Source organism: Perna viridis, chromosome 8 (genome assembly GCF_037379345.1).
Source record: "Perna viridis isolate PV_CMFRI_1.1 ecotype Kerala chromosome 8, ASM3737934v1, whole genome shotgun sequence".
NCBI lineage: Eukaryota > Metazoa > Mollusca > Bivalvia > Mytilida > Mytilidae > Perna > Perna viridis.
In genome coordinates, this window is record NC_142452.1 from 29,847,550 (window position 1) to 29,874,593 (window position 27,044).

The 27,044-nt window shown below is 33.3% G+C and overlaps 1 protein-coding gene across 3 annotated transcripts in view; it reads right to left on the minus strand.

Annotated features, from left to right (window-relative positions):
* The window catches only part of LOC148610168 (uncharacterized), a 33,224-nt gene extending 6,749 nt beyond the window's left edge, over nucleotides 1-26,475 (minus strand). The window contains exons 1-10 of one of the 3 annotated variants that reach the window (XM_088542293.1): nucleotides 26,310-26,475; nucleotides 22,471-22,611; nucleotides 21,778-21,853; nucleotides 20,041-20,152; nucleotides 16,853-17,015; nucleotides 15,347-15,595; nucleotides 12,146-12,358; nucleotides 7,292-7,434; nucleotides 6,109-6,177; nucleotides 4,746-4,841 (exon numbers count right to left, since the gene is read on the minus strand). In XM_088542293.1, the coding sequence (XP_088398419.1) occupies nucleotides 4,746-4,841; nucleotides 6,109-6,177; nucleotides 7,292-7,434; nucleotides 12,146-12,358; nucleotides 15,347-15,595; nucleotides 16,853-17,015; nucleotides 20,041-20,152; nucleotides 21,778-21,853; nucleotides 22,471-22,611 (1,262 nt within the window). In that variant the 5' untranslated portion in view covers nucleotides 26,310-26,475. The other 2 variants (XM_088542291.1, XM_088542292.1) reach the window with 2 other exon arrangements.
* Between the last annotated feature and the right edge of the window lie 569 nt (nucleotides 26,476-27,044).

A 27,044-nucleotide genomic window follows, 5' to 3' on the forward strand; every position in this document is an offset into this window, starting at 1 on the left:
AGGTTTAGCTATCAAATTTATTGGTGCCATAAATCAAGTGCAATCCCTTGCTTGATTTCCATAAATAAATGAAGACATATGAGTGCACATAATATGTCATGCAGACATCCATCTATCCATCCTGTATTTCAAGCCTTTTTGTAAAAAAAGTCTGTTACTTTAGACAAAAAATACAGTAGGTAAATATTGCTTTGTACTCTATCTGCTTAAGCAGACCTGTGTAAAATTTTGTAAAGGCAGTGATTAGGACTAAAGGGTCCATGCATGCACTATTTATTACGTTTCAACTGAAAATGTCTCTTTACAATGTCCGATTCAATTCAGAATTTATTACTAAGAATGTGAAATAAATAGGCATAGTGAAATTCTGAATATGATCAAAAATTTTACTCCCAATCACTGTTAACTAGGGAATTTTTTGACTGATGGTAACTAAGGCCAAGAAAAAACAAGAGGCTTCACTGAGCCTGAATCGCTCACCTGGTTGAATTTTGCCTTTCAAAGGCAATAAATTTATAAAGAAGTTGTCCAGCAATTTTGACTAATAAAGAAGACTCATCAAGATCATTACAGAAATCAAAAGTTTCTTTCTATCTATTATAATTTTCAAGATAATGGCTGAAAACTGTGAAAAAAATGTCATTTTTTCCCTTTCAAGGGCAATAACTCTTACAAGGAGTCACCTTACAACTTTTATCCCTGATACTTTTGTAGTCCTTATAATAAGGATCATTTTAGCTATTGAAAGAATTTGGCTAAACCTAACGGTTTTGGAGATATATGCAAAAAACTACTGTCTGACCCCTATATTCTATTTTTAGTAAGGGCAGCCATGTTTTCCAACAGATGAAAAATACCCACCACAGTCCTATGCAGGATACCCCTACGAACATTCAGACCAAATTTGGTTTGAATTGGTGAAGTAGTGTCAGAGGAGAAGATTTTTTGAAAAAAATAACATTAAAAATAGCAAAAAATGTTGAAAAAGGGCAATAACTCCAACATGGCTTAACTGATTAAAACAAATATTTGACCACAGATAGATCTCATCATGATAAACACTTGACCATGTCAGAATTCAGCTAAACCTAACAGTTTTGGAGATATATGCCAAAAACTACTGTCTGACCCCTATGTTCTATTTTTAGTAAAGGCCGCCACGTTTTTTCACGAATCAAAAATCAAAACCATCAATTTGTTAAGGATACCCTAAAAAAAAGTAATACAAACTTTCATTGAATTCTGTCAAGTAGTTTGAGTAGAAGATATTTTAAAGTAATAACATCAAAAACAGCAAAAAACAACCAAAAAAGGCAGTAACTCCAACGTGGGTCAACAGATCTTCACAAAATTTACATCACAGATAGATCCCATCATGCTTAACACTTTTATCCAGTCAGAATTTGGTTAAACCTAAGATCTGTTCCTGTAAAACATACATGGGATGGGGGGAAGGCATTTGAAAATTCGGGTAACCTTTTTTTATATAATTCAGCTGCATGTGAAATATTTCATACAGATAATAGCAAGACATAGCATGATTTCATGAATACTTCATTTCATTTATACATATTCTGTAGTTTTGCCTTTCACTTGCATGTTGCACATATTCATGTATAGACTAGCGCTTTTACTGCTTGCGTCATTTCATTTATCTGTATATTAAAATTCATATATATTCTTTAACAGTATTCCCATGGCGATTCTTTAATTTTTTATATATTTCAGCTGCATGTGACATACATGTATTTCATACAGATAACAGCAAGACATTGCATGATTTCATGAATGCTTCATTCCATTTACACATAATCAGTGTTCTAGCTAGGATTTGAAAATAGAGGGTGCGCAGGGAAGAGGGCACTATAACACGTAGCATGTTTTTTCAACCAAAAAGGAACATTGGTGTATTTGAAGTTTCTTTTTAAAATTTAAGTTTCCATTAAGTCAGAAATATCTTTATTAATTTTTTTTGCTTTTCTTGTATGTATGTATTCTTACTAAATAATACAAAAATGATGTGTAGACAAAAATTAATCTTACTTATGTAGAATTTAAAGCAGTATACTATCACACCATAAAGGAGATTAAGGGCAAGTGATTCTTAACATTTATGACATACTATGAGGCAAATTGTTGCACGAAATCTAATAAATATTCAATATTGCTCCAATTCAATTTCAAAATCATATTATTTTCTCTAACTAATGTAATTATAACTTTTGAAAAATTACCTGTACTGTTTATGATATAGAAAATTTTAAAAAGAATTGAACTGACAGAGATAACTGGCATATTGAATAAACAAACATATGCAACATGCAATTGTTTACACCCATGGTTCTACATAACATAGACCTGTCAACTTGAAAATATTTTTAAAATTAAATGTACAAAAGAAAACAATTATGAACCAATGATTGGCTGTCCATGAAATGGTGATATATCCAATCGGGATCCAATTTCTACTTGTAAATCATCCGACAACCCTGATCAGCTGAATGATCACCAATAATTACCTGAGGTATACCTGAGGGTTAATTACGACAGGATATGGTAAATGAAAGTGACACTTCTTAATTGGCTTGGTGTAATTTACTAACAAAAGTGTAATCTTCACATAATTATAAATGGGCACTAAGGAGGTAATATGGCAGATGGGAGGGGCACTGCACCCCTCCATTTTGCCTAGCTAAGACACTGATTAAAAAACATATATATTCACTGTTTTGCCTATTTCCTGCATGTTGCATATATTCACTAATGAATATATAGACTAATGCTTTTACCTCTTGTGCATTCATATATCTGTACATTAAAATCATTTCATATATTAACATTCATTTTTATGCACACATATCCTCTTTTCAATGCATAGCTAAATCTTGATTTTTGTCTTGCCTAAGAGCAAAATCAAAGAAGGCCAGAATATAGAGATTACCTTTCTGGTATTTTCAATTGTAAGAGTATTTGTCCATAGCAAATTTTCAACAACCACTTTATATCACAGGTCAATGATATTTGGTATGTGAAGAGAAATAGAAGATAATGCAGAAGTTTTATTGATCCACACTGTACAACAGTGACTTTATATGAAGCTGGTGTATTACCATGAACTATTTTGTATCTCATCTAACCAGTTGAAATTTCTGTGTGCATCCATATGATTGCCTTGATAGTTGTGTGAAGTTTCCTAAAATCCATTAGTTTTATCGGGGATCAATGATTTCAAGAAAACTTCTCTTCTTGTATACCTAGCACTTTCAGCTGGAAATCTGCTGTATTTGAGCACCACTCAAGTTTGCATGCACTCTGTGCAGGTGAGGAACAAAAGAGTATAAAGTAATATTGATGTTTATCAATATGGAAAATTCTGCTCATTTGCACACTGGGGGCTATCTTGTTTAAGGGTATGGAAATTTTGTCCTTTGTTGATGACTCTCTGACAATTTCTAAGATGAAGAACAGGAGTAAAAGCCCTGTTCTTTGATAATTTGGTGTTTTTGTCACCTACACATTCACTCCATAGCCCACACCCTTTCATTTTGAAGTTTTGGAATGGGTTTTTCTTGATATCAATATGCAATGACTACATAGTGAATTAACAACAGTTCAAATTCAGTTTCAAAAGAAGTTTAATTGTGGAAGAGTTGCTTTGATGATAATTCAGACACACTGAATAGATATAAGATGTAGTATGAGTGCCAATGAGACAACTCTCCATCCAAGTCACAATTTATTTAAAGTATAAACCATAATAATAAGTCTAAGTACGATCTTCAACACGGAGCCTTGGATCACACCGAAAAGTAAGCTATAAAGGGCCCTAAAAATTACTAGTGTAAAACTATCCAAACAGGAAAACCAACGGTCTAATCTACATAAAAATCGAGAGACGAGGAACACTAGTGAACCACATCAACAACGACGGAAGTTGACATCTTTTCTGATGTTAGGGCATCTCGGGTCGCACCACTGCTCCACAACAAAACCCAGAGAATACCGGGAGAATAATGTCAAAACAAACACAGTGCGATTTCCAGGCAGAACAGCTGTAAAAATGGCGCGAACTTCCCGCAACAAAAGCGCATAACTCAACTATACTAAAGGTTTATACAATGACAGGGATTCATTTTGGACCATTTCGAGAAAGTAAAAAACAGCTTTCAACAGAATGTTCCTTCATTTTCCCAACAACCACTCACAGAAGTGAATTTCAAAGCCCAGTACTGTGCCATAGATGCATTTTCAACCAACCCACAACCAAGTATATATATTTTTTTTAAAATGCTGTCCCCAGGTCCCATGTATGTTTTACTGGAATATCCCAAATGATTTCGGAGATATATGCAAAAAACTGATGTCTGACCCCTATGTTCTATTTTTAGTAATGGCAGCCATGTTTTTTAACAGATCAAAAATCCAAATTGTCATTTTGTGCAGGATACTCTAAAAAACAAGTTTCATCTAAATCCATTTAGTAGTTTCAGAGAAGATGTTTGAAGAATTGTTAATGACTATGACGATATGGAACCCATACCTGATGGTGGATACCATATATCAAGAAGCTTCAATTAGTAGTTGCTGAGATAAGTGTTACAAAAATAATTTTCTTGCCCCCACGACAGACATTAACCATACTATAACCATATTTTCACATGTGAAATTCTACCAAATCTGTGCTAGAGTAGGTAGGGTGCCCTTTAACAGTTTTTTCACTGGCCTAATGAGATTATAACACATACTTTTCCAATTGTCTTCGACATTTGGCCTCCTTTTTATGTACCTTGCCGGCAGTTTGATGTACAGAGAGATCTCCATTCGAAGAACAAGATGATGTCCTGTAAAGAAAGTTCAGATATAATTTCACTTATATATACACCTTTCAACAGACATATATGCTACCCTACTCCATTTTCATGCAAACAAATTTTCTAATAAAAGTTCTTAAACTATTCAGCAGAGGTCATTTTTATATTGTCAAAACATAAATTAATGATTCTTAATAAGTAAATAAATAAAACAGATATCAACAGCTTTTAATTAAAATTAAAAAAAAAAAATGCCGTACTCAAAAATGATAAAATTATGAATTTCATAAAGCATTATTTATACTATTATACATGTATGTAACCAATATACAGTAAAGTGTAGATTTGTGCTTCGCTATATAATTGTTGATGTCAATATTAGTAGTGGCAATAAGTAACAGAATGCAATTAACTGACTAACAGTGGTCCAGGAACAAATCATAAATTCAAAGAATATTACCTTATTAATAAAATCTTTAAGGCCAGGCCTTAGTTTCACAAAAAAATCTCAAACTGAGATTTTCCTCAAATCTTCCATTTCATGTGCTTTGATTGGTCAATATCTGAGTTGAGGAAGGATTTAAGGAAAATCTCAATGTGAGATTTTTTATGAAACTGTGCCCTGATGCACCTGTGCTTTAATTATTTGATGATGTATGTGTCATAAACTTAGTCAAATAAAAACCCACCATGACTGGTCAGCTCAATACTAGAGAGTGAAAATAGGGCATTATTAGAACATAAAATGATAACCCACCACTTAATGGTGAAAAAAAGGGGATGGCAAAATGTTCAAAATGCATTTTTGATTACACATAATTTTACTTTACCAGTAATTTGTGGTACTGAACAACTACACAAAGTTTGAAAAAAATTAGAGATTGATCCTCAAGTTATCATTATGGAATGGACAAACACACAACATTTCAGAAGGTATTACATAATACCTTGCTACTTCATATAGCAGCAGGGATTGACACTAACAGTAGCCTGGTAGTCCTGTGCAACCCTGAAGAGTATTACTTGAAAAAATTCCATGACAGTCCTATGGGCTATCTAAATTTTGTCTTATTTTTCATAAGATCTAAGAACAGAACCATCATTACTGTCTGCGTACTACCTGTTTTAACTGTGAAGTAATCCTGTTGACTACCAAACAAGTATAATAAGTTAGAGTCAAACTCTGTAGCAGGGTGTAATAATATACCACTTAGTTCTTAATCTCTGACAAATTACAAGGAAAGGAAGTTAACTTTGACACTAGATAACCTATGACGTAAATCAATATCAAATTGACCTTATTCTTTTCCCTTTGTCTGCTGCCTGTTTTCCTTGGTTTTTAGGCTTCATGGTGTTTTGAGGTGTTCTGAAACAAATGGAAAAGATTTGTTTAAACCTTTAATCCAGGATACACCAAGGAACATTCATACCAAGTTTGGTTCCAATTGGTCAAATAATGTCAGAGGAGAAGGTTTTTGAAAGAAATAACATTAAAAATAGCAAAAAAACATCAAAAAAGGGCAAGAACTCCAACATGGCAAAACCAATTAAAACGAATATTTGACCATTGATAATCTCATCATGCTGAACACTATTACCCTTTTGTCAGAATTTAGCTTATCCTAAAGGTTTTGGAGATATATGCAAAAAACTAATGTCTGACACCTATGTTCTATTTTTAGTAATGGCCTTTGGCCAGGTGAGCTATTAAAAAAAAAAAAAAAAAAAAAAAAAAAAATTGGTCAAATAAACTGTAAAAAAATATCAGATCTAAATGAAACTCAAGATTATCATGGAACCATCTCAATATATGAGCTAAGAAAAAAATATATGTCACCACAATTAAGGCAAGCCCCTTTAAAATTTACTGAAAATTACATACAGAAAAACAGCTACAACTGTTGAGACGAACTGAGGCAAGGAACCTAAAAATAGAAGATTTACACTATGCCTCTGACTGAACAATTCATTCTGCTATGTAGCACTGATGTTTACCAAAAAGGAATATGTGAGGTTTCCTAGAATACATCAGACCTGAATTTACGAGGTCATCAAACGAAGTGGAAATTGGTAAAATTGGAATTAAATTTAGAGTAAAAAAAAAATTATAACAGTAAAACCCGGATTTGAAAAAGTGTAATTCCGCTTAAAGCAGTAGAAAATCAGGTTTGATACATGCTCTGTGTCTACATTAAAACAATTACTTGTGAATTATGTACATTACTACCAAAAGAATGATTCTAAGCCATTCTTGTTTCAGACCCACTATATATAGGATGTCTCTGATGCCCAATCCCTATCATGCAAATCTTAATCATACCATTTCCCCACAATAAGACACGACATATCTAATTTTATGAATCCAATAAAAAAGCAGAAACTGGTTAAATTGGAAACAAAGACAATAAAAGAAAGAAATTTAAAAATCTGGATTTGAAAAAAAGCTTTTAGGAGATTTAAATCATGTCTGTAAGACTCACCTTGAATTTCTCTTAGCCAAATCCTCATCATCACCAATATCCATATGGTCAATGGTCTCATCACAAAGTAGGTTTGTTAATCCCATCTGATCTGACAAAGCATATTCATGATCAAGTTCATCCCTGCTGTTTGGACTGAGAGTCTGAAATTAAATTGACACATTTCAAAATAACAATTTAGTTGACATTTGAAGAACATGATTATCACTTTATTCTTTCGCCACATCATTAAATGTTAATTTCATCATAGTCAGCTCATTTACCCGCACCCCTGAAGTTAAATAGCACCATTTATGGTCATAAGTGTATAATAATAATTTTGAATTTCTGAAACATTAATTACATGAATGTCAACAGAATTTAATTTTTCAATGGCAATTTACATAAAAAAACTTTTAACTTCAAAAACCTTGCTCTGCTTTAGACCATAGCACATACTACATCTGTTTCCCCTTTTTTGTGTAACTTAAGTCCCATAATGCCAAAAACATTAAAAGCAGACCGTTTAAATAATCCATGAAGAAAAATTACCAATAAAGTCAGCTTTATTAGTATGATGTGTGGAAGTACGGGCAGTAATAGGCTGTAATAAGCCCATTCTGACATGTGAGACATTGACAATCACACAGAACTTTTGAAAGACTTAGCAATTTTGATTTTGAGCACAATCCCATTTTCAGTTCTCTAGATATGCTATTTATTATGTTGTCTCAATGAAGTTGGGTAACATATTGTTTGTACTTCTGTTTTTCAAATTCTTCTTTCTTCTAACCTCTGTCTTCTATGCTCATTTCCTCAGAAACAGCTGAATGGATTAAAACCAAAATTTGCACAAAAATAGACCACTATATGAAGATACGTACAAAGGTTTTGAAATTTAAAGCATTTGCCATGATGGTTTCCAGTTGATAACTTGAAAATGGATTGAAATTTTTTTTTTTCCAAATTGACAAAATCTTAATCTCAATTCTGCACATGTACTAGTTTTCAAGGTGGACTCAAAACTGTGAAAAATAGTACCCGCGAAAATGATTTTTAATATGAAAATAGGAGATGATTAACATTTTATAACCCTAATAATTTTTTTGAAACTGAAAATTAATACCAGGGAATATGTTCACTTGACAAAATCTGGAAAAAAATTAGCAACCATGCAAATTAATTTGCTTATATTACATGTATATCATACACAGACCTCAGATCACGTGTATGTTGTGATTCTGCTTTTTCTAATGTTAACACTCCCTAAAAGATGATCTTACATTTCCTGCAGTTTTATGGAGAACTGCCGCTCTGCAACATGCATGCAGGTTTGAGCAAAGAAATGACTTTTATAGTTGGAAAAAGTTAAAACTTCCTTTAATTCGTCTTGTGTAACAATTTTTTAGTATATGCAACATTTTTTAAAAGGAGGAGAAAGATAGAAATTTACAATGAATGGTTGAAGTTGTAAAATGAATCATCCTTTATTTAATTGATTAACATCATCCGAAGGATTTTGGATGCAGTTCTCAATCCTTGCAAAACGGCATGAGTGGAACAAAGAGACAAAAGTAGATAATTTTAGTTTGTTTTTTAGAGACACGGTCATTGAATATTGAGCCTATTTGCCAGATGAATGCAGACTTAATATTTCATCCATTTATACATCATTCAAAAATTGGGAATCTGGTTAAATATAGAGAAGAGACAATAAATAAATAAATATGTTAGCTGTGTTGAGATTTTAATATGTAAAGAAGTTGATTAGGTAAGGGTAAAATTTGGCCTCAAAAACAAAGTCTACATGAAAATTTTTTTTATATATGTTGTTTCTCCAGCACTTTAATGATTTATAGAATTGGTTTGATTGGTTTATGGTATTTATTTGAACATATACGATCATATATCCCCTTCAAACTTGGTTGACATTGGGAAAATCTGTTAAAAAGGCTGGAAAACACCAAATTTTGTGCAGTTTTTCACTCTTTTAACAAAGGCCACATGCATATTGACTCTCGGGCTTCATATATTTTGTGTATAATTGTCAGTTACAACTCGTGTAAAAAATATCTTGAGTCAACAGATGTGTGGCCACTTCCCTTCCACACAAAAACCATCTCAAACATTGTAGAAATGTTAAAAGTTAAAGGTTTTTGTAAAAGTTACATAAATGCATACCATTATTTCTGGAATAACGTCATATATATCATCAAAAACATCTTATATTCAGTGTTTGCAACCAGTTTACTATACTACTACTACCTAGAAATCATCTTTTATCAAATTTTCAAAAATGTCCTAATCATGAGGCCAAAAGGGGTCATTATTTAACTTTCTCCTTTTACCTTTCTGGGTGTTGATGAAAAATTAAACGTAAAACTGACAACAGAATATGTTTTATTTTGCTATGAAGACCAAGACATTTCTTACTGAACTCTTGTTAAACAACCTGAAATTGTGATCTAATAAATAAAATAAAATGTGGCAGGAACTTTGCTGAGAGAAGTTTGACACATACTGCAAATGATTCTTTTTTCCAAAATGAACTGCCTAAGGAACTTTGAAATACAAAGACTTCAATAAGATTAAGTGTTCACGGTGCAAATTACGGGGTCATGTTAGAGGGTCTTGTCCGAAGAAAAAGGCCAAGGTTTTGGTAGAAAAGAAACCTATGGATTCTTCTCTACAGAAATTTTGAACTATATGTAAGAAGAATGACTATGTAATTACCTATGTAATTAAGAAACCTACAAAACTAAATGAGATATTTAGTGTAAAAATACACACACAAGTTAACATTCCGAAAAAATTATGCAGAGTAGTTTGACACTTTTATGATACATTTAAAAAAAATCCATTATAAAAAATAAAAACAGTTGCAGGTAACACAGGAAGAAACTTACTTGAATATTATGATTTGTAATTTAAATGTGTGATATTTCGAGGACGAAATGCTGTTTTAAAAAAGGGGGCAGAGTTTTCCTAATACTAACATTCCCTACATCACATTCTTACATTTACCAGAGTTTTATGGAGAATGATGTTAACTTTCACATAAGGAATAACAGAAGCAGAAAGGACAATGATCTAAAGGTGGACACTTTGTAATTGTAATAAATTGTTATAACTATTCAAAGCATGCCGACATCATCATAAGGAAATATTGTGGTAATATTTTTTAACGTTTTGTGAACCCTGTCTTATAGGGCAGGTAGATGAAAACTTGTCACAATGGAAAACTAGTACAGTAGATTCCGCTTAATTGCATAGCCTATTTGCCAGTAAAAATTATGCAAATAACAGGGCTATTCTTATAACCGAAATTACGATTTTACCGGAAGTGCGAGTTCAGGTAAGACGACGATACTGTGGATCAACCAGGGATATCACTGTTCAACATTTCTGATCTGGTATTTAATTGTTATAGACCTTCTCATTGTATTGTTCTTTTATCAATAAATAATAATATATATTGTGTTTGTCTTGTTTATTGACCTTCTTTATGCTGTGTGTATTTATAAGTAAAACCACGTGTTTCTCATCTATAAATAGTCAAGTAATTTCCTGACCTTTCTACGAAAGCAAATCCCATATTTCATATTTCAGGCAGGATTCAGTGTAATAATCATCAATGTTTGCAGTTTTTGGGCTTTTGAAATGGTCTGTGTGTTTTTATTCCTCTGTTCATTGTACACTGATAGTTGTGTATTATACGCGTCATTGACCTCGATATATTCCTATGAAGAGTGGATAGTATGGGGAACCTTAGGGTAGTTGAATTTCATTAGACATTGTACTGAATGAATGACTTTTAATTTTCGTATGATATTTATGCCTAGTAACCCAAGCTCACTCAAAACTGTTCAGCTCATTAAAGAAAATTAAATTTACATTGATAATCATTTGTAGTCGGAAGAATTTAAATAGGGACAAAAAATACCCCAAGCCGAACCTCAAGCCGCATCATAAGGTGATGTTCGGCATGTCGTCAGAAGTCATTGTTCACCTAGGTGCTTGTTTATTTTATTGTAATTAGAAATCATTTATATTGTCTTTTATGTCCATGATTTTTTAATCCATTATTAACACCTCCTGATTGATGATAATCTAGTTTTTACAACAATAAACATGATTGACATATTTATGACCCGAAGGCTTAAAATAAAATTTGGGAAAACCTGTCTTTACCTGGACGAGGCAAAATTCTCTATGCAATAAACCGAAATGCACCTCCAAGGCCTATGCAAATAAGCGATTTTTTCCCTAATAGAATAATAGGAAATGGTTTTGTGCAGGAGAAAATTATGCTAATAACCAAAATATGCAATAAGGCGATATGCGATTAAGTGGAGTCGACTGTATGATCTTATTTTAATTCATGTTGAAGAACAAATAAAATTTGGTATGTGTAATTTAACTTCTACTTGTCCAAACGATAGATTAGCTTTTAACATCAGACCCTGTAATGACTTACTAAGAGAGTGTCCAGGCAAAAACCAGGCAGTGGGTGGCACATGACCAATTTTGTTTTCAAAAAAAAATTCACACATTTCATATCATAAATGCATCTTTTCTAAAAGTTGAATATTGGTTTTGAATTAACTGCAACTTATAAAGAGAAATAAATAATACAAAGAGAGCGTTGAAATTCATTGAAAAAAAAAAGCAAAATTTGGTTGCTATGTAAGGGAACTTTAAAATCATTTTCTGAGCCATCCATTGTCCATTCAAAACAAACTTTATACTTTTTGACATACACATATACATTGAGATGAAATTTACCCTGTGCCACTCATCTCATAGGATCTGCCTGATTTTTACATGGACAGCATCTTAAATTCCCTATTTTAAAAAATATTTTTACTATCCAACCTTCATGCAAATAGCAGTAAAAGGTGATTCTGGCAAAACAGATTCTGCTGAAACTTTGTATGGAGTCAGACAAGAAGTAATGTCAAGCTGATGTCCAGGTGTTCCATACTCCATTGGCAGTTTGATAGGTGTAAAGCCTGTGCCAATGCTAAGTGTTCCAGTCTCAAATTCTGCAGGCAATTTTATTGGTGTGAAGCCAGTTGGGTTTTCGAACTGAAATAAGAAGTGCATGGTTATGGCCTACTGTAACAATAGATCAATACAAATGTATTACAATAAATATATGACAGACAACTGTAATCTTCTAACAGTACATATATATAAAACAGCAGCAATATTTCAGCTATACTCAGGCGACGAACGTGGATGATATAATGAACATGAAATTATGATGAAATGAAAAATGGGATGGGACACAAGGATAATGGGGTCGACAAATTTTGATTGCCACTGGAAATAGGGAGAGGTGGGTAGGGTCAGCAATTTAGCCTTCTGTGGCAGAGCCCTATGGTTTCTATTCCGGGAGAATACCACAGTAGGGTTTTTCAACGTGCGAGGAACGTGGCATCTTTCCCAACACAGTGGACCACTATGGTTTGCGGTCAGGTTTTCCGTATTATAGCCTGACAACCCCAGCATGTAACACGCCAGGGGTACTCCAATCCACCACCTGGGGCACACATCCCAGTTGCTCTGTGGGCAGAGCGCCTTGGCCCCCGCCTAAGGTTCTGAGCACTACTTAGTCGCCTATTACGACAAGCTTAGCGCTGCTGCAGGCCTATTCTTTTAACATCTGGACCTGCAAGGGGCTCCTATGAAATGGAAGATTCAAATACATAAGAAGGGGCCGCTGTTCTTTAAAGCGCCTTTGTAATAGACATAGATGAAAACGCCTCGATGATGCGATTAGGCTTTCTCGGGTCTTCATCATATCCTCTAGATTGTTCATAAATTTAAATAAACCACATAGACACCGTTCTGTCGGTTTCTGTAGCCATTTATTCGGCTGGAAACTTTAAGAAAAACTTGGTAACAAATGGGTTGTGGAGATTTTCTGAGAAGGAAATATTTGAAGAGGACCATCCCATACTAGTCTTGTAAAAAGCAGACAGTTCATACTTCTCTCCTGGTAGTGGGTGGTAAAGGGTTATTTTCGTGAACTGTTCCAGGCATTTTTTATCTTTCATTCATTGTGATTAGGATTGTTTATTTTTTTCCGAGTCTTGATAAACTCGTATCTGCAAATAAAGTCTGGCAACTAAAATAAGCAAGAACACCACTGGCATCTGCAGGGGTAGGGTCTAAAATGTGTAACCTGTACCTGTAGCAACTTTCCCCCGTAAATATTGTTTTGTCAAGGAGTTAAATATAAAAGCTATATATAAATTCTTGGTTTTGCTAAAATATTCATTCTTACGATATGTTAAGAACTGAAAATTGCATGAGATGGGAAAAAGTCTGTTTCAATGCATTTCTAATCAAGAAAATAATGTATATTTTTCTATTATTTCTTGTTTGATCATTTTTTTTTAAGTCAAAAGGTCTAAAATGTATGACCAAAAGTTACTGTACGCAACTATTTATTGACTATTTCTCACGTTCCTGTCTGAATTTTATGTTTTTCTAAAATTATTAAAGAGGTTAAAACTTCACCTTAAGACTATGGATGAAGTTTTGAAAGATTTGATATTGTTTTAAAAAAGAAGTGATTGAGTTTGAAATCAGTAACGTACCTAGCATCAATCCCCGTATCAGCAAAGAATGGACATGATCTTATCCAGAATGAAAAACAACATCTCATAAATAGAGTCTGATGCGATTTTAATTTATCCTCAATGAAAATTTTAATTATATTATATTTTATTGTCAAATATGCAATAAATTAGTACAGATAACAAAAATACCGGACTTTGATTTTGGGTACGGGTATTTTGGGTTACACATTTTAGACCTTTTGAAAACTGAAAATCAAATAAAATCTATTTTTTCAACAAACATTTTAAAAATCATTAATTCTAGCCTAACATCATGTCATTTTGTAAATGGGTACCAACTTTCAGCTGGAAATATCAAGTGATAATGAAGAAATTGGCAAAAAGTATTTGGGTATGGGGAGAAGTTGGTACGGGTACGGGTTACACATTTTAGACCATACCATCAGCATGTTAATTTAGTATAATTCTTCTATAACATACTGATAAAACATGTTTTAGATTACTCAACACTGAAGACAAACTATGTCAATTGTACTAGGTTTATCCTTGTCCATTTTTTTCAGATACATTTTTTAATCATGCATGTGACTGTCTAATTCCCATGAACAAAGGGATTTATTCACTTTTATTTTTGCATGCACCATGGAATCAATTATCAGTCTCCATTCTTTAGTGCATGATACTCCCCTTTACCAATCACGTGTAGCACTTCAAAATGACTGCCATTTTTGGACAGCATTTGAAAAATTATTTGGATTTCAATTAAATTTGGTACATGTAGGAAAACATGTTATCCTGAGTTAAATGGTGATTTTGAAAATTTGACTGGAGCAGCCATTTTCAAAATTGCTGTTATTTTCCCATTATTTTTTATTTACGTTTGCTTGATTTTCAACAATATTTGGTTTTTGTAATGAACATGGTATCCGCAGTTGAATGATAATGGTGGATAGGTTAATTATAAACCTTGTTTTACTTAAGTATCTGTTCTTCATTTTGTAATTATTTGTGTAAAGCAAGCTATATAACTCAGTACTAAAGGGTACAGTTTTCTTTTCCTTCTGTGCAGCTGTTGGGGCAACAAAGGACAAGGAGACCCTTAAAACACATCATATTGTGTAACCAGTGTGCAGAGACTGCATTATTATTGGCAAAATACCACCTAAGAGAAATCCAATAATATAAATGATTTCAATATATACATAGAGTTTTATTTGATATATCTAACATGAGGAAAATGATAAATTGATACACCCTAAAACTTAAAATACTAGCCTATAATGCCGGTTTGTAATTTCCTATTTACAAGTTATATTGTACCAAAAAACAAATTTCCAAAAAAATAAAATATGTTACCAACCTACACTTGACTTGACAGGGTCGGGTTTGGGGAAACAAACAATTATTTATTTTGGCCTTATATTCATCATGTTCATGAAACTTTGTCTTTTTTGTTAGAAAGAAAGACATTATTTTTTTGCCTTACCTTTGAGGAACTTCCTGGTGTCCTTTCAGCATTGTTTTTATGTCTTGGTGTTGTTTTTAAGATATTTTTTTCTGGAGTTTCCTCTTCTGGGGAGAAATACTCAAACTCTTCAACACGTGAAGAATGTTTTGCACGTTTAGGTCTCGGTTTGTTGGGAGTTCTCATTAGTGGTAAATTACATATGTCAAATCTACCATTTCCTTGTGGTACTCTTTGAAGAAGTACTTGGTCACAAGGCCCTCTGCTACTCTAAAAGAAAAATAAAATGTTTCATTCAATTACCACGATGTATTTTCTTGAGCTGAATAAACATGCATTCTTTTTTAACATGTAAACACAAATCTACGAAAGAGACTACATTTTACGAAGTGATGAAAGTGACCTAGCCTATACAATGACTAGATAACTGACACTGACTGTGGCCATACGGATACTACACTACCACACTTACTCACGCAATGTAGTCAACAGCTCTTCTAAAAGACATGATACTGTATGGCCAATCCCCATAACCACAAAATACATAAAAACAATGAATGAGCAGGAAAAAAAATCAAAATAAAAAAATTACAACAGGGATTTCCTTCCATGATGTAAACCATTGCATCAGAACATATAATCCATCACAGCATTTTTGAGATTTTGTGAAAAATGTGGTCCAACAGAATACCATAAAGTAAAAAAAAAATATATGTGTGTTTTCTATATTTTACATGGAATTTCAAAATAGGGTAAGGTAATCTACTCATCTACTGATTAAATACTGTAATTAAATGTATTAATTTTCACTGTAAATATAAAAGTGAAAAATTGTATCCACAAAATCGACTTTCATCACTATCATTATGCTAATATTTCTTTGAAACTACAAAAAAATTTATAACCATAAATATAGTAACTTGACAGAATCTGTGGAAATTAGCAACTGCTAAAAATAATATGTTTACAGTAGCAATAGATACTGGACAAAAGTGAACCTAAATATGAACAAGCATTCTAAGAGAATTGCATAGCAGTACAAAATCCCCTACCAGAAGAAAAATCTGTTGAAGAGAACAGAATGTTAACTTCATGCATAAAGTGCAGAAAATTGAGTTCCTGCACGAGTCAAAGGACCATAAATCATAAAAAATCAACAGACCGAAACCAAAATTCAAACTAGTTTGTAATTTTTTGTGGTAAAGCAATGTACCAAATATGAAATATAAATAGATCTGCAATTATGACGAAAAAAAAAAGAGTTTTTGCCTGAATCTTCTAAGTCCAAGGGCCATTATTAAAAAAGCAAATCAAAATCAACTGACCAAAGCCAAATTTGAACTTGATCTGTAACTGATCAAGGTAAAGCAATATACTGAAATTAATGTATATCAGTAAGCATGTCAAAAACAAAAAAAAAGTGCAGAAAACTGATTTTAGTGACTGACGGACAGACACACACAGTACAAACCTAAAGTCCCCTTAGGCAATAGTTATTGGCTCAAAGAGATACACAAATACTGTTACCTGACAATTAACAATCTCATGTGGATCTTTCTTGCCAGGGACAACTTGCTGATCCAGGCATTCACTTGGTAGCACTATCAGTGGGCATGAGGCCATACGAAGATTCACGATTCCTGCTTCTATGTCAGATGGAATACTGCTTCTTTTTCTCTGCCCGTAATTGCTGCAATAAAGAAACTTTCTTTTTGCAAAATCAGTGTTTGATTTATGAACACTGCCTGCAAGAATTCTGGTTGGCCTACATATGTAACTCTGTTGAACTAAATTAGATGTCTAATAGCTTTGAAAATATATACAGAAAACTTCTGTCTGATCCCCTATGTTTGATTATTTGTAACAGCGGCCATGCTTTTCAACAAATCAAAAATCCCCACAGCAGGAAATATTCAGAACACGCTAAGGAACATTTATACCAAGTTTGAATCTAATTGGACTGGTTGTGTCAGAGGAAAAGATTTTTGAAAGAAATAACATGAAAAATAGAGAAAAAAAAATGTCGAAAAAGGGCATTAACTCCAACATGGCTTGACAGATTTACATGAAAATTTGCCCACTAATAGATCTCATGATGCTTAACACTTTTATTACATGTTGGAATTCGGTTAAACCATACAATTTTGGAAATTTATGTAAAAAATTCTGTTTGACCCCTATGTTCTACTTTTATTAACATCAGCAAAGTTTTTCAACAGATAAAAAATCCCCCATCAGCTCTATACAGAACACCCTAAGGAACTTTCATATCAAGTTTAGTTCTAATTAAACTGGTATTTCAGAGGAGAAGATTTTTTTAAAGAAATAACATTAAAAAACAGCAAAAAAACATTGAAAAGGGACAACAATTCCAACATGGCTCAACAGATTAATACGAAAATTTGACCACTGATCATTATTCATTTTAGACCATGCCCTTGAACCATTGGCGCTGATATTTTATATATGACACACATAACATGTGTACCCTGCTGGAAAAAATGGGGTCGGTAGGTTAATTTTGTTTTTTTAAATCATGCAGTTATGAATATTTGTATATATTCGTATTTCTGTTGGAGATGTCAGATATTGATACTTACTATGTTTCTCTGATGTTTAGTAACAGTTTTATTACCAAGTCAATAATGAGTGACTAACACTAACCACTTCCTGGTCAAATGGCCAACCCCTTATGTAGTACCAAAAACACACTGAACTTAGAAATATGCATTGTAATTACATTATTTGTGTGTATTCTGATCAAAAGTAGTCAAAATAAAGCTGAGAATGCATACTTTAAAATCATATTTGTAATTTACTACAAAAGTGTATTTTTTTCTAGTGTGAGTAATTTGCCTCCATGCTGTCAGTTAGCAGAAGAGGTAAAAATGTTGATTTTCAGTATTTTTTATTCAAGTAGATTTTGTGAAGAATTTCTACAGTCATCATATCATTAGAATAATGATTTGAAAACCTGATTTTCCAAGCTTCGCAATGATCTGCAACTTTAATGCGTCATTTTACCTGTCAAAGTGAAACATTGAAAATTACTTGTTTAACATGTAAAGTAATGGAAACATAAGAAGTGGTTAGTGTGACCCCTGCTGACAGCACCCAATAAATTACATATGAGCCTACTGACTGAAAACAAACATACACGATTCGATGAACCTGGAGAATTTCAAGTAAAATGAAAAACTAAATGTATGTGGGCCTCGGAAGGATATGATCCTGATAATAACAGAAAGATTCTAAGTAGAGCTGCAACATCAAAATGAATGACAATTAGGATCAGCAGACTGCCGAAATGAATGTACATCTACTCATACTTTTTGTTATTCATTTGAGGTGTATACTACTCACCTAAAATAAAATGCAACTTTATGAACATGAGATTAACTGATTTGTAGGTTGAATCTCTCCTTTTATCTCAAATAAACCCACTATCATACTGCCATATTGGCCCCCTTTTTTCAGAAAATGACCACCCGTTTTACTGTCAAGGGGGCCATTGTTTGCAATTTTCTGGAATGAACTGATAGATCTCATCATGCTCAAGTTTTTTACTTGATGTCAGAATTTTGCTGAACAGTTTTGGTGATACATGCAAAAAACTTCTGTCAAACCTTCATGTTCTATTTTTAGGTCAGTGTAATAATATGTTTTTCAATAGATCAACAATCCCCACATCAGTTCTATGAAGAACACTCTAATGAACATTTATACCCAGTTTGGTTCTAATTGGTCGTGTAGTTTCAGTGAAGAAGATGTATGAATAAATTGTTAACAATCACAACAATGATGGATGCCAAGTAATGGCAATAGCTCACATGGTCCTCTGGGTGTGGCCCAATTTTGTACCCCTTTAAATCCAAAACAATTAAGATAAGCATACCTTGTAAAAATTTCAAAACAGAACTTCATAATGAACAGATTGATATCTGAATCAAAACTAGAGACTCCTGGGAGCCTGAATCGCACACATGGTTAAATTTTTGCCTTTCAAGGGCAATAACTCTAACAAGGAGTTGTCCAACAATTATGACTCAAGAAGATTTTGGTAGGACTTATCATAAGGATTATTTCATCAATTGAAAGTTTCTTCCTACCTATTATAGTTTTCAAGATATTGGCCAAAAACAGCTAAAAACATAATTGTTTTTGCCTTTCAAGGGCAATAACCCTAATAAGGAGTCCTCTGACAACTTTGATCCCCCACAGACTTATGCAAGCCTTATCATAAGAATCATTTCTGCAATAAAAAAGTTGCTTTCTATCTATCAGAGTTTTCAAGATGTTGGCTGAAAACTGTAAAAATATGTCATTTTCGCCTTTCAAGGACAAGTACTCTAACATGGAGTCGTCCAACAACTTTGAACCATTGCAGACTTTCAGAGCAGAAGAGTTTGAAAAATAATTAATGATGACAGCCATCAAGTGATGGCAATAGCTCACATGGCCTTTGGCTAGGTGAGCTAAAAATCAGATCAACAATAAGCTTTTTTTTTTTTTTTTTTTTAAAATAAATTCTAATGATAACCCCATTTTCCCTCTTTTAGTGCCTAACTTCCGAAAGGAGTGGGGCAAAAACCTCCAAAAACTATAGGGTCCTCTACAACAACAGGGTAATTTATAGATACGATTGTAATTTTTTTTTTCAGTCGTATAAAAAACATATGGCTATTGATATCAATACAAACATAAGTTCAACTCACTGTAAATACATATTCTGCTGCTTCATGGCAAGATCACGTCTTACATCAGCTAGATTAGCTTCCATCAGGCCTTGCCCAGTCTGATATAGTACAACTTTACCTCTGGATCGAGCTGATAAAATTTTATGAATCATTACTTTAAAGTAGCATGAGCATATATTGGAGTCAGTAAAAACTTTTCTTACACTCAGACATGGTATTACTAAGCTGAATTTGCAATCAGGAGTGTTGAGTACACTAGTATTATAATTATTGTTTCCTGCTACCAAGAAGAAAAAAATAGGGTAGGTAGCCAAGTAGGAAAATTATTTTATTTTTCAAAAACATTTTACATTGAGTTAATGGAGAAAAAATGTAGACTTTAACTGTGCTTGTGGCAAAATGGTCATAAAGTGTTTATGGTAGGCACAAAAAAACTAGGGTAGGTAGGGTATTGGGAAACAGACCTATTTTTTTTCTTAAACTATTATCACAGAGATATGTTTGGTCTTTCACATATGGTCGTTGTCTTATCAATATTTGATAGTGACTGCAAGGGTATATGTATGAAACAGAATTATGGAAGTGTAATGTAGTGATGGCAGATGCTATTGCAAATATACACTAAAAAAAATTGACCTACACATGAAAAATTGCGATATGTTTTTCATAAGTTTTGAAAACATCTGAAAAAACATGTTTCTCATGTTTAGGGCCACCATGAAAAACATGTTTAGGACTAACAAATTACTTCATGAAAAAAGGTAAATAACAATTAAATGGTCATTTTATGTCTTCCAAAGAACTTGATGTATGAAAAAAGGTATGGTTTTCATATAATTTAGAAAAAAAAAACCAAAAAAACATTTGTTTTCATGTCACTAAATATAGAACAAAAATATGAATTTTCATATTGGTCCATTAAAATAGGCATTGTTTAACAAAGTACTTGTAAGACTTACATACACCTAAATTCTCAACAAACCAATGGGACTGACAGGGATTAAATTTCAGAATTTTTTCCACTAGCTAAAATTATCAAGTACTGAAAATTTAGCCTTGCTAAATTTAAGTTTTTGTTGGGTTATTACTGGACTTTAGCTATATGACATATAGCATTCCACTTGCAAAAATTTCGCAAGTGGAAATAATTCCTACTAGCAAAATTGAATTTCAACTTGCATTTAGCAAGTATTTCCCTTAAAATCTATTACTGACCTACATGCACGTAAGTTTTACATAAGCTTTGTGAAACAGTGCCCTAACCCAATCAGAAAACTTAACATTAAATCTTTAAAAAAAAGTCAGTCACCATGACCATGAAACAGAAATGGAACTGTGATGTAGTGGTGCTAACATAAAATCTTAACATGGAATGCCAAAGTGGGAAAAGCAATACCTTAGTTTTTTCCTCGCAGGTGAGACAAAAACCAGAGTCGTAATGGTAAAATTAATGAAAAAGCACAACCTAAGAAAAATATTGGCTGCAAAAATGAAAAACAGCATTTCTCCTTACCCTAAGATTCTCTTTAATAAATTTGTTAATTACAAAAGTCTAGAAGGGATTCGGTTCAGACAGCTTTCAAAAGATAAATAACTGATAGACCCTCTAAAAATAGCAAAAATGTGTATCTAAAAATGCTTGCAGTAAATTCTGTAGTTATATTGCTGTGTACAAATTATCTCCCTTTTACTAAAATTAAAATGACACGACAAAGTTTACGATTACTGTTCCCCACAACATTTTATGTTACATACCCTTGTTGGACAAGATATCAGATAGAGCATTTTCTAAATTGTTGATGTGCTTCTCTGTCTCTTGCAAAATCAAGGCCTAAAAATAATGCAAAACTAATGTATAAATATGTCTGGTTTTTTTTAGCAGTCATGGGGAATTACAGGGTTGCCAAAGCACATTTTTAATTTTCCATGTTAAGACTATCAAGTTACTATTTAACTAAGAATTGGACATTCATTACATGATGCACATTTACATATGCTACATCATACCCAACCTTATAAAGTTTCATTAAATTCACAGAACGATTTAGGAAAAGTTAAACAACAAAGTAACTAGACAACCAACAATGAGAGGCAGAGTGATGGTGCTTGCTACCAGTATATAGCCTTGAACTCTGTTGAATTGTGGGGGTAAAATAATGAAGATTAGTTTGGTTCTTGAATATCTGAAAATTTAACAGAATTCTTAAATTCTTAAAAAAAAGGGACCAAATCAAGTGTTTGATTTACTACAATAACTCCTACGATAAAATTCAGCAATTTAGATTATCATTTTGAATTTTTAACGACTTTAGATTTTTAAACATACCAATAGGTTTTCAATGTACTTTTAGTAAAAATATCATGTTTTAATGGAACATTTTAGATGGAATCAGTAATATGCCAATTGCTCCCCCATCAAAATCCAATAACTGTAAATTTAACCAATACCTTTGAGATTTTCCTTTTTGATATCTTGTCACAGTCTGGTATAACATGTTTTAGTTTCTCATAACACACTGCAACACTTGCCCTCCATTTGGCATCTGATTGACGCCTTCTTACTCGCATTGAAATAGAACCTCTCCGCATCTAATTAAGCAAAAACAACTAGACTAGATATGGAACTTCTCTGCATCTAATTCACCAAATTAAATTATAACACCTGAAATACATAAAAAAAAAAAAAAAAATGCTATGCAGGCTGTAGCTTGATACGATCACAGAGGTCAAATCCTGACAATTGGGGCAAATACGGACACACCATTCAAACTTAAAACAACTTGGAATTTTAATCATCATTAGACATTTAATACAGCATAAAAATTGACCAGAACTGTTCAAAGTGGTAAATTTTGAGCCCTGATTTCTAAATGGTTGCAGTCAAAATCTGCAAAATCAATCCCAAACTTCTTGTGGGAATTAAAACCTTGTCATAATGTGGTACAATTTCAAAGCGATCCATTCCCTTTCACTCAACTTATCATCCAAAAATAAGAAAAAAATCATATAAAAAACATTTTTCTTGTTTACTGAGCTTAGGTAACAACCCCCAAAATCCCAGTCTTCCTTTGATGATTGGTACCTTGTAGTAAAATTTATATGAGATCCATTCACTTTTTTCTCAAGTTTTCATACCAGGGATGATCTTATGAGGTCAATAGACAAAGTCGAAATTGGTAAAATCAGAAGTAAATATACTGTAAAAAAAAGACTTTTACTGTAAAATCCAGATTTGAAATAATGGAAAAAAAAACGTCCCTGTTATACTGACGTAAGGAAAATGCTTGTTTCAGGCCCCTTTTTGGTCCATAAATCCTACAAGGTTCAAGTCTTAACCTCTAAATCAATCCTCGTCTTCCTTTGGTGGTATGGCACCTTGTTATACAATTTCATAGAGGTTCATCCCCTATTAACAGTCAAATCATAGTCTGCATATAAGAAGAATGAATGTTTCTATGCCCCTCCCCTTTTCTGATAAATTCAAGTCTTTACCCCCAAAAATCAATCCAGGTCTGATTATTGTGGTATAGAATATTGTGGAAGAGTAATCAAGGGAACCAAGGTTATAGCAGTAATCAAAAGAATGCAATCCAGGGACAAAGACCAGACATGGAAAACAGACATACACAACAAAGAACATAAAGTAACTAAAATCATATATACAAAGTAACAAAAGCAAATAAGCAACTCGGACTCAACTAGAAACTGGGATCATGGACCAGGTGCACCGGTAGGGTAAGCATCCTCTGCTTTTCTAGAAACACCTACTGAGTTGCTCATAAAAGGTCAAGTCCAGGGTAGACAAACAAGGAAAGAAAAATTATGACTCATTGAATAAATCAGTTTTCATGGTGCATATGGATACACCATAACGATCCACAAGTTCATGATGACGACCATAAAACTTTTGTAGTAATGACTTCAATCTTGCAGCAACATAACCCTGTTCCAGACGCCGATTTGTTAGAGTTCTAGTGCGATACAAAAAGTCTGAGTAGTTTCAGCAAGCTCTGGCATAACGTATGAGTTGTGATATAAACACTCCATACACAGGTGCAGAAGGGATGTTGCTACAGATGAAAGGAAAGTTGACAATTCTGAATGGAAAGTCATCACATTTGTTGTAAAGTTGGTGCAATAGTTTTCCTTTACCATTGATTTCTAAGTGTGGGTCAAGATATGAGGCTGACCTTACAGTGTCTGTAGTATCCTTTATCTCAAGTTCTTTGGGGTAGATGTGATGTATCAAATCCCTGAAATTAGGATTATTTAAAGATAATACGTCATCTATATAGCCGAAACTGAGATTAAAGGATCTAGCCAAACGAAATTCTTTCTTTCCGATCAAATCAGCTATAAAGTCAGCCTTATAAGAGTGAAGGAATAGGTCAGCAAGTAAAGGTCTCACTAACCACTTCTAATGTTTCCATTACTTTACATGTCAAAAAAGTAATTTTCAAAGTCTCACTGTGAATTCCCAGGACAAATGACATCTTAAAGCTGCATACCGTTGCGAAGCTTGGAAAATAAGGCTTCCAAAATCATTATGCTAATGGTACGATGATAGTAGAAATTCTTCACAAAATTTACTTGAATAAATAATACTGAAAATCCACATTTTTACCTGTTCTGCTAATTGACAGCATGGAGGCATATTACTCACACATGTAAACAATATTCATACACTTTTGTAGTTAATTACATATATGATTTTAAACTACACATTCTCAGCTTTATTTTGACTACTTTTAATCATAATACACACAAATAATGCACTTACAATGCATATGTCTAGGTTCAGTGTGTTTTTGGTACTACATAGGGGGATGGCCATTTGACCCGGAAGTGGTTAGTGAGACCAAAGGAGCACAATTTGTTCCAATTGGAATGCCGACCGTTTGTCGAAAAACACGTCCACTACACTGCACAAATATGTTGTCGATTAAAAATTCCAGCATTTTGTAAACATCTTCCTCTGTATATTTGGAAGATGATTTGGAATTATTTCTTACAAAGTATGAGAAATCTCTACCAAGAACTATATATATTTGTATCTAGGTGTATCATCATTTTTGGAAAAACAACGATGTATAATGTTTTTCAGGATCCATATTGAATTAATACCACTATGGGAGTGACAAGTCTTGTGGTAGGACTGCAGACCCTCTTTGACAGTTGTGAGTATAGAAGTTAAAAGTTCTGAATTGAAAGAGTTTTGGTGGTACATTTTGCAGATCCAGCTATGAAACGTTTGTATGAATTCTTGTGGAGTTTAGGAACCCAGTACATAGATGGTAAATCACAATCATCGTCCTTGGTAAAGAGGATAGCACAGATTTATGGTTTTACACAATCTCTTCTTTGGAGAGTGTGGTAGCAGTATAGGTCTTATCACTGCTATTATTTTCTACGTCTACGTCTGATAATAAACATTTGATGTAAAACGTTTTGCAGACAAAAAAAATTAAATTCATAGACTTTCATCATAAACAACAAAGTGGTCTCTTGCACAATGCATGAATATGACTATATAGTCAGTTAGGTTGCTTTCAATGGAATTTATGGTAACTTTTCATTATGTACAAGAATTGTGAAAATACCACTGTGAGGAGACTCGAGACAGAAATCATTCCTGTACCGTTAAAGATAAAAAATAAGGTATGTAGCAAGGTGTTCAAATGACTGTTTTTTGGTATTCAAAGAGAAGAAGGTAGTCAAATCCAAGATGGCGGACTGTTTCCCTTGTGGTTTTTTAGTGTATGGCCATGGAAAGTAAAATGTAAAAAATAGTTTGAACAGCATTTTTGTACATTTAATGGATTCAACTCATGACCTCAAGTTTTTATAGTTATTTCTCAGTCTAGAAAACAATTATACTGGGATCTCACCATACCAAGGTAGTTCATTGTTTTCTAAATTGAGGAAAAACAGACCTCAAAACTGACAACAGGGTTATACTTTTGTGCTCCTTTTTGTTTTTTCCCCCAGTGTTTTTCATGTTAACTTAGAGACTCCTTATTCACAAAGTTTCATGCAAATGACCAAAACTCCTTCAAAATCACTTTTCATGCTTGTGTCAAGTTGTGATAGCAGCAATATATTTTTTTGTACTGTTGTTCACAGCCACAGGACCCCCATTAATATATATTCCTGCCTTTTTAGCCCCTCCTAAAATCAAATGGCAGCTCTTGAATAGAAATAGAGAATTCATTTACATGACTACATGCTTCATCCATCATTTACACATAAACACAAATAAAAATGGAAATCGAAAAGACCGCTCTTACCAACTATTACAATCACGTGACTGACAAAATGACGTAACTGACGTCTGTTTCTTGCGATGAATATGCACCGCTTTTTAATATGCTTAAGATGGTCAAAAGGACTTCACAAGCTCTTGTAGTGTCTATATTTTGTCGTCCATTTTTTGGTTACCTTTTGCCGCGAAATTCTACGATGGAACCAGGCGCGTAAACAAATGATATGGTGTGCCTATAAGAATAAAAAGGAGACAATCCCGATCGCGGATCTGAATATGGCAATTTATTATATTCATTCATTAAACATGTCTTAATCTGATTTCTTTTTATATTGAATCTCGTAACTACGCCCCCCCTTCATAAAATCATGGACCCGCCCCTGCATGCAATTCCGTGGTTTTCCCTATAGCGATAATCAAAAGAACGTAATCCAGGGACAAAGACCAGACATGGAAAACAGACACACACAACAAAGAACACAAAGCAACTAAAATCATACATACAAAGTAACAAAAGTCTAGGAGGTCTGGTTTGCATTTGTAGCCACTGCGATGACCATTCATACGCCTGTTGAAAGGTTGTTCTGTTTCGCCAACGTACTGCATACCACATCGGCAATGGAGAAGGTATATGGTATTTTCGGTTTTGCAAGTTACATAGCAAAAAAAATGGCAAATTCCTTTCCAGTGCATTAGCTTTTAAACGTTTTGGTGTGCAGCATCTGAGTACAGGTCTTACATCTCTTATCTCCACATGGTC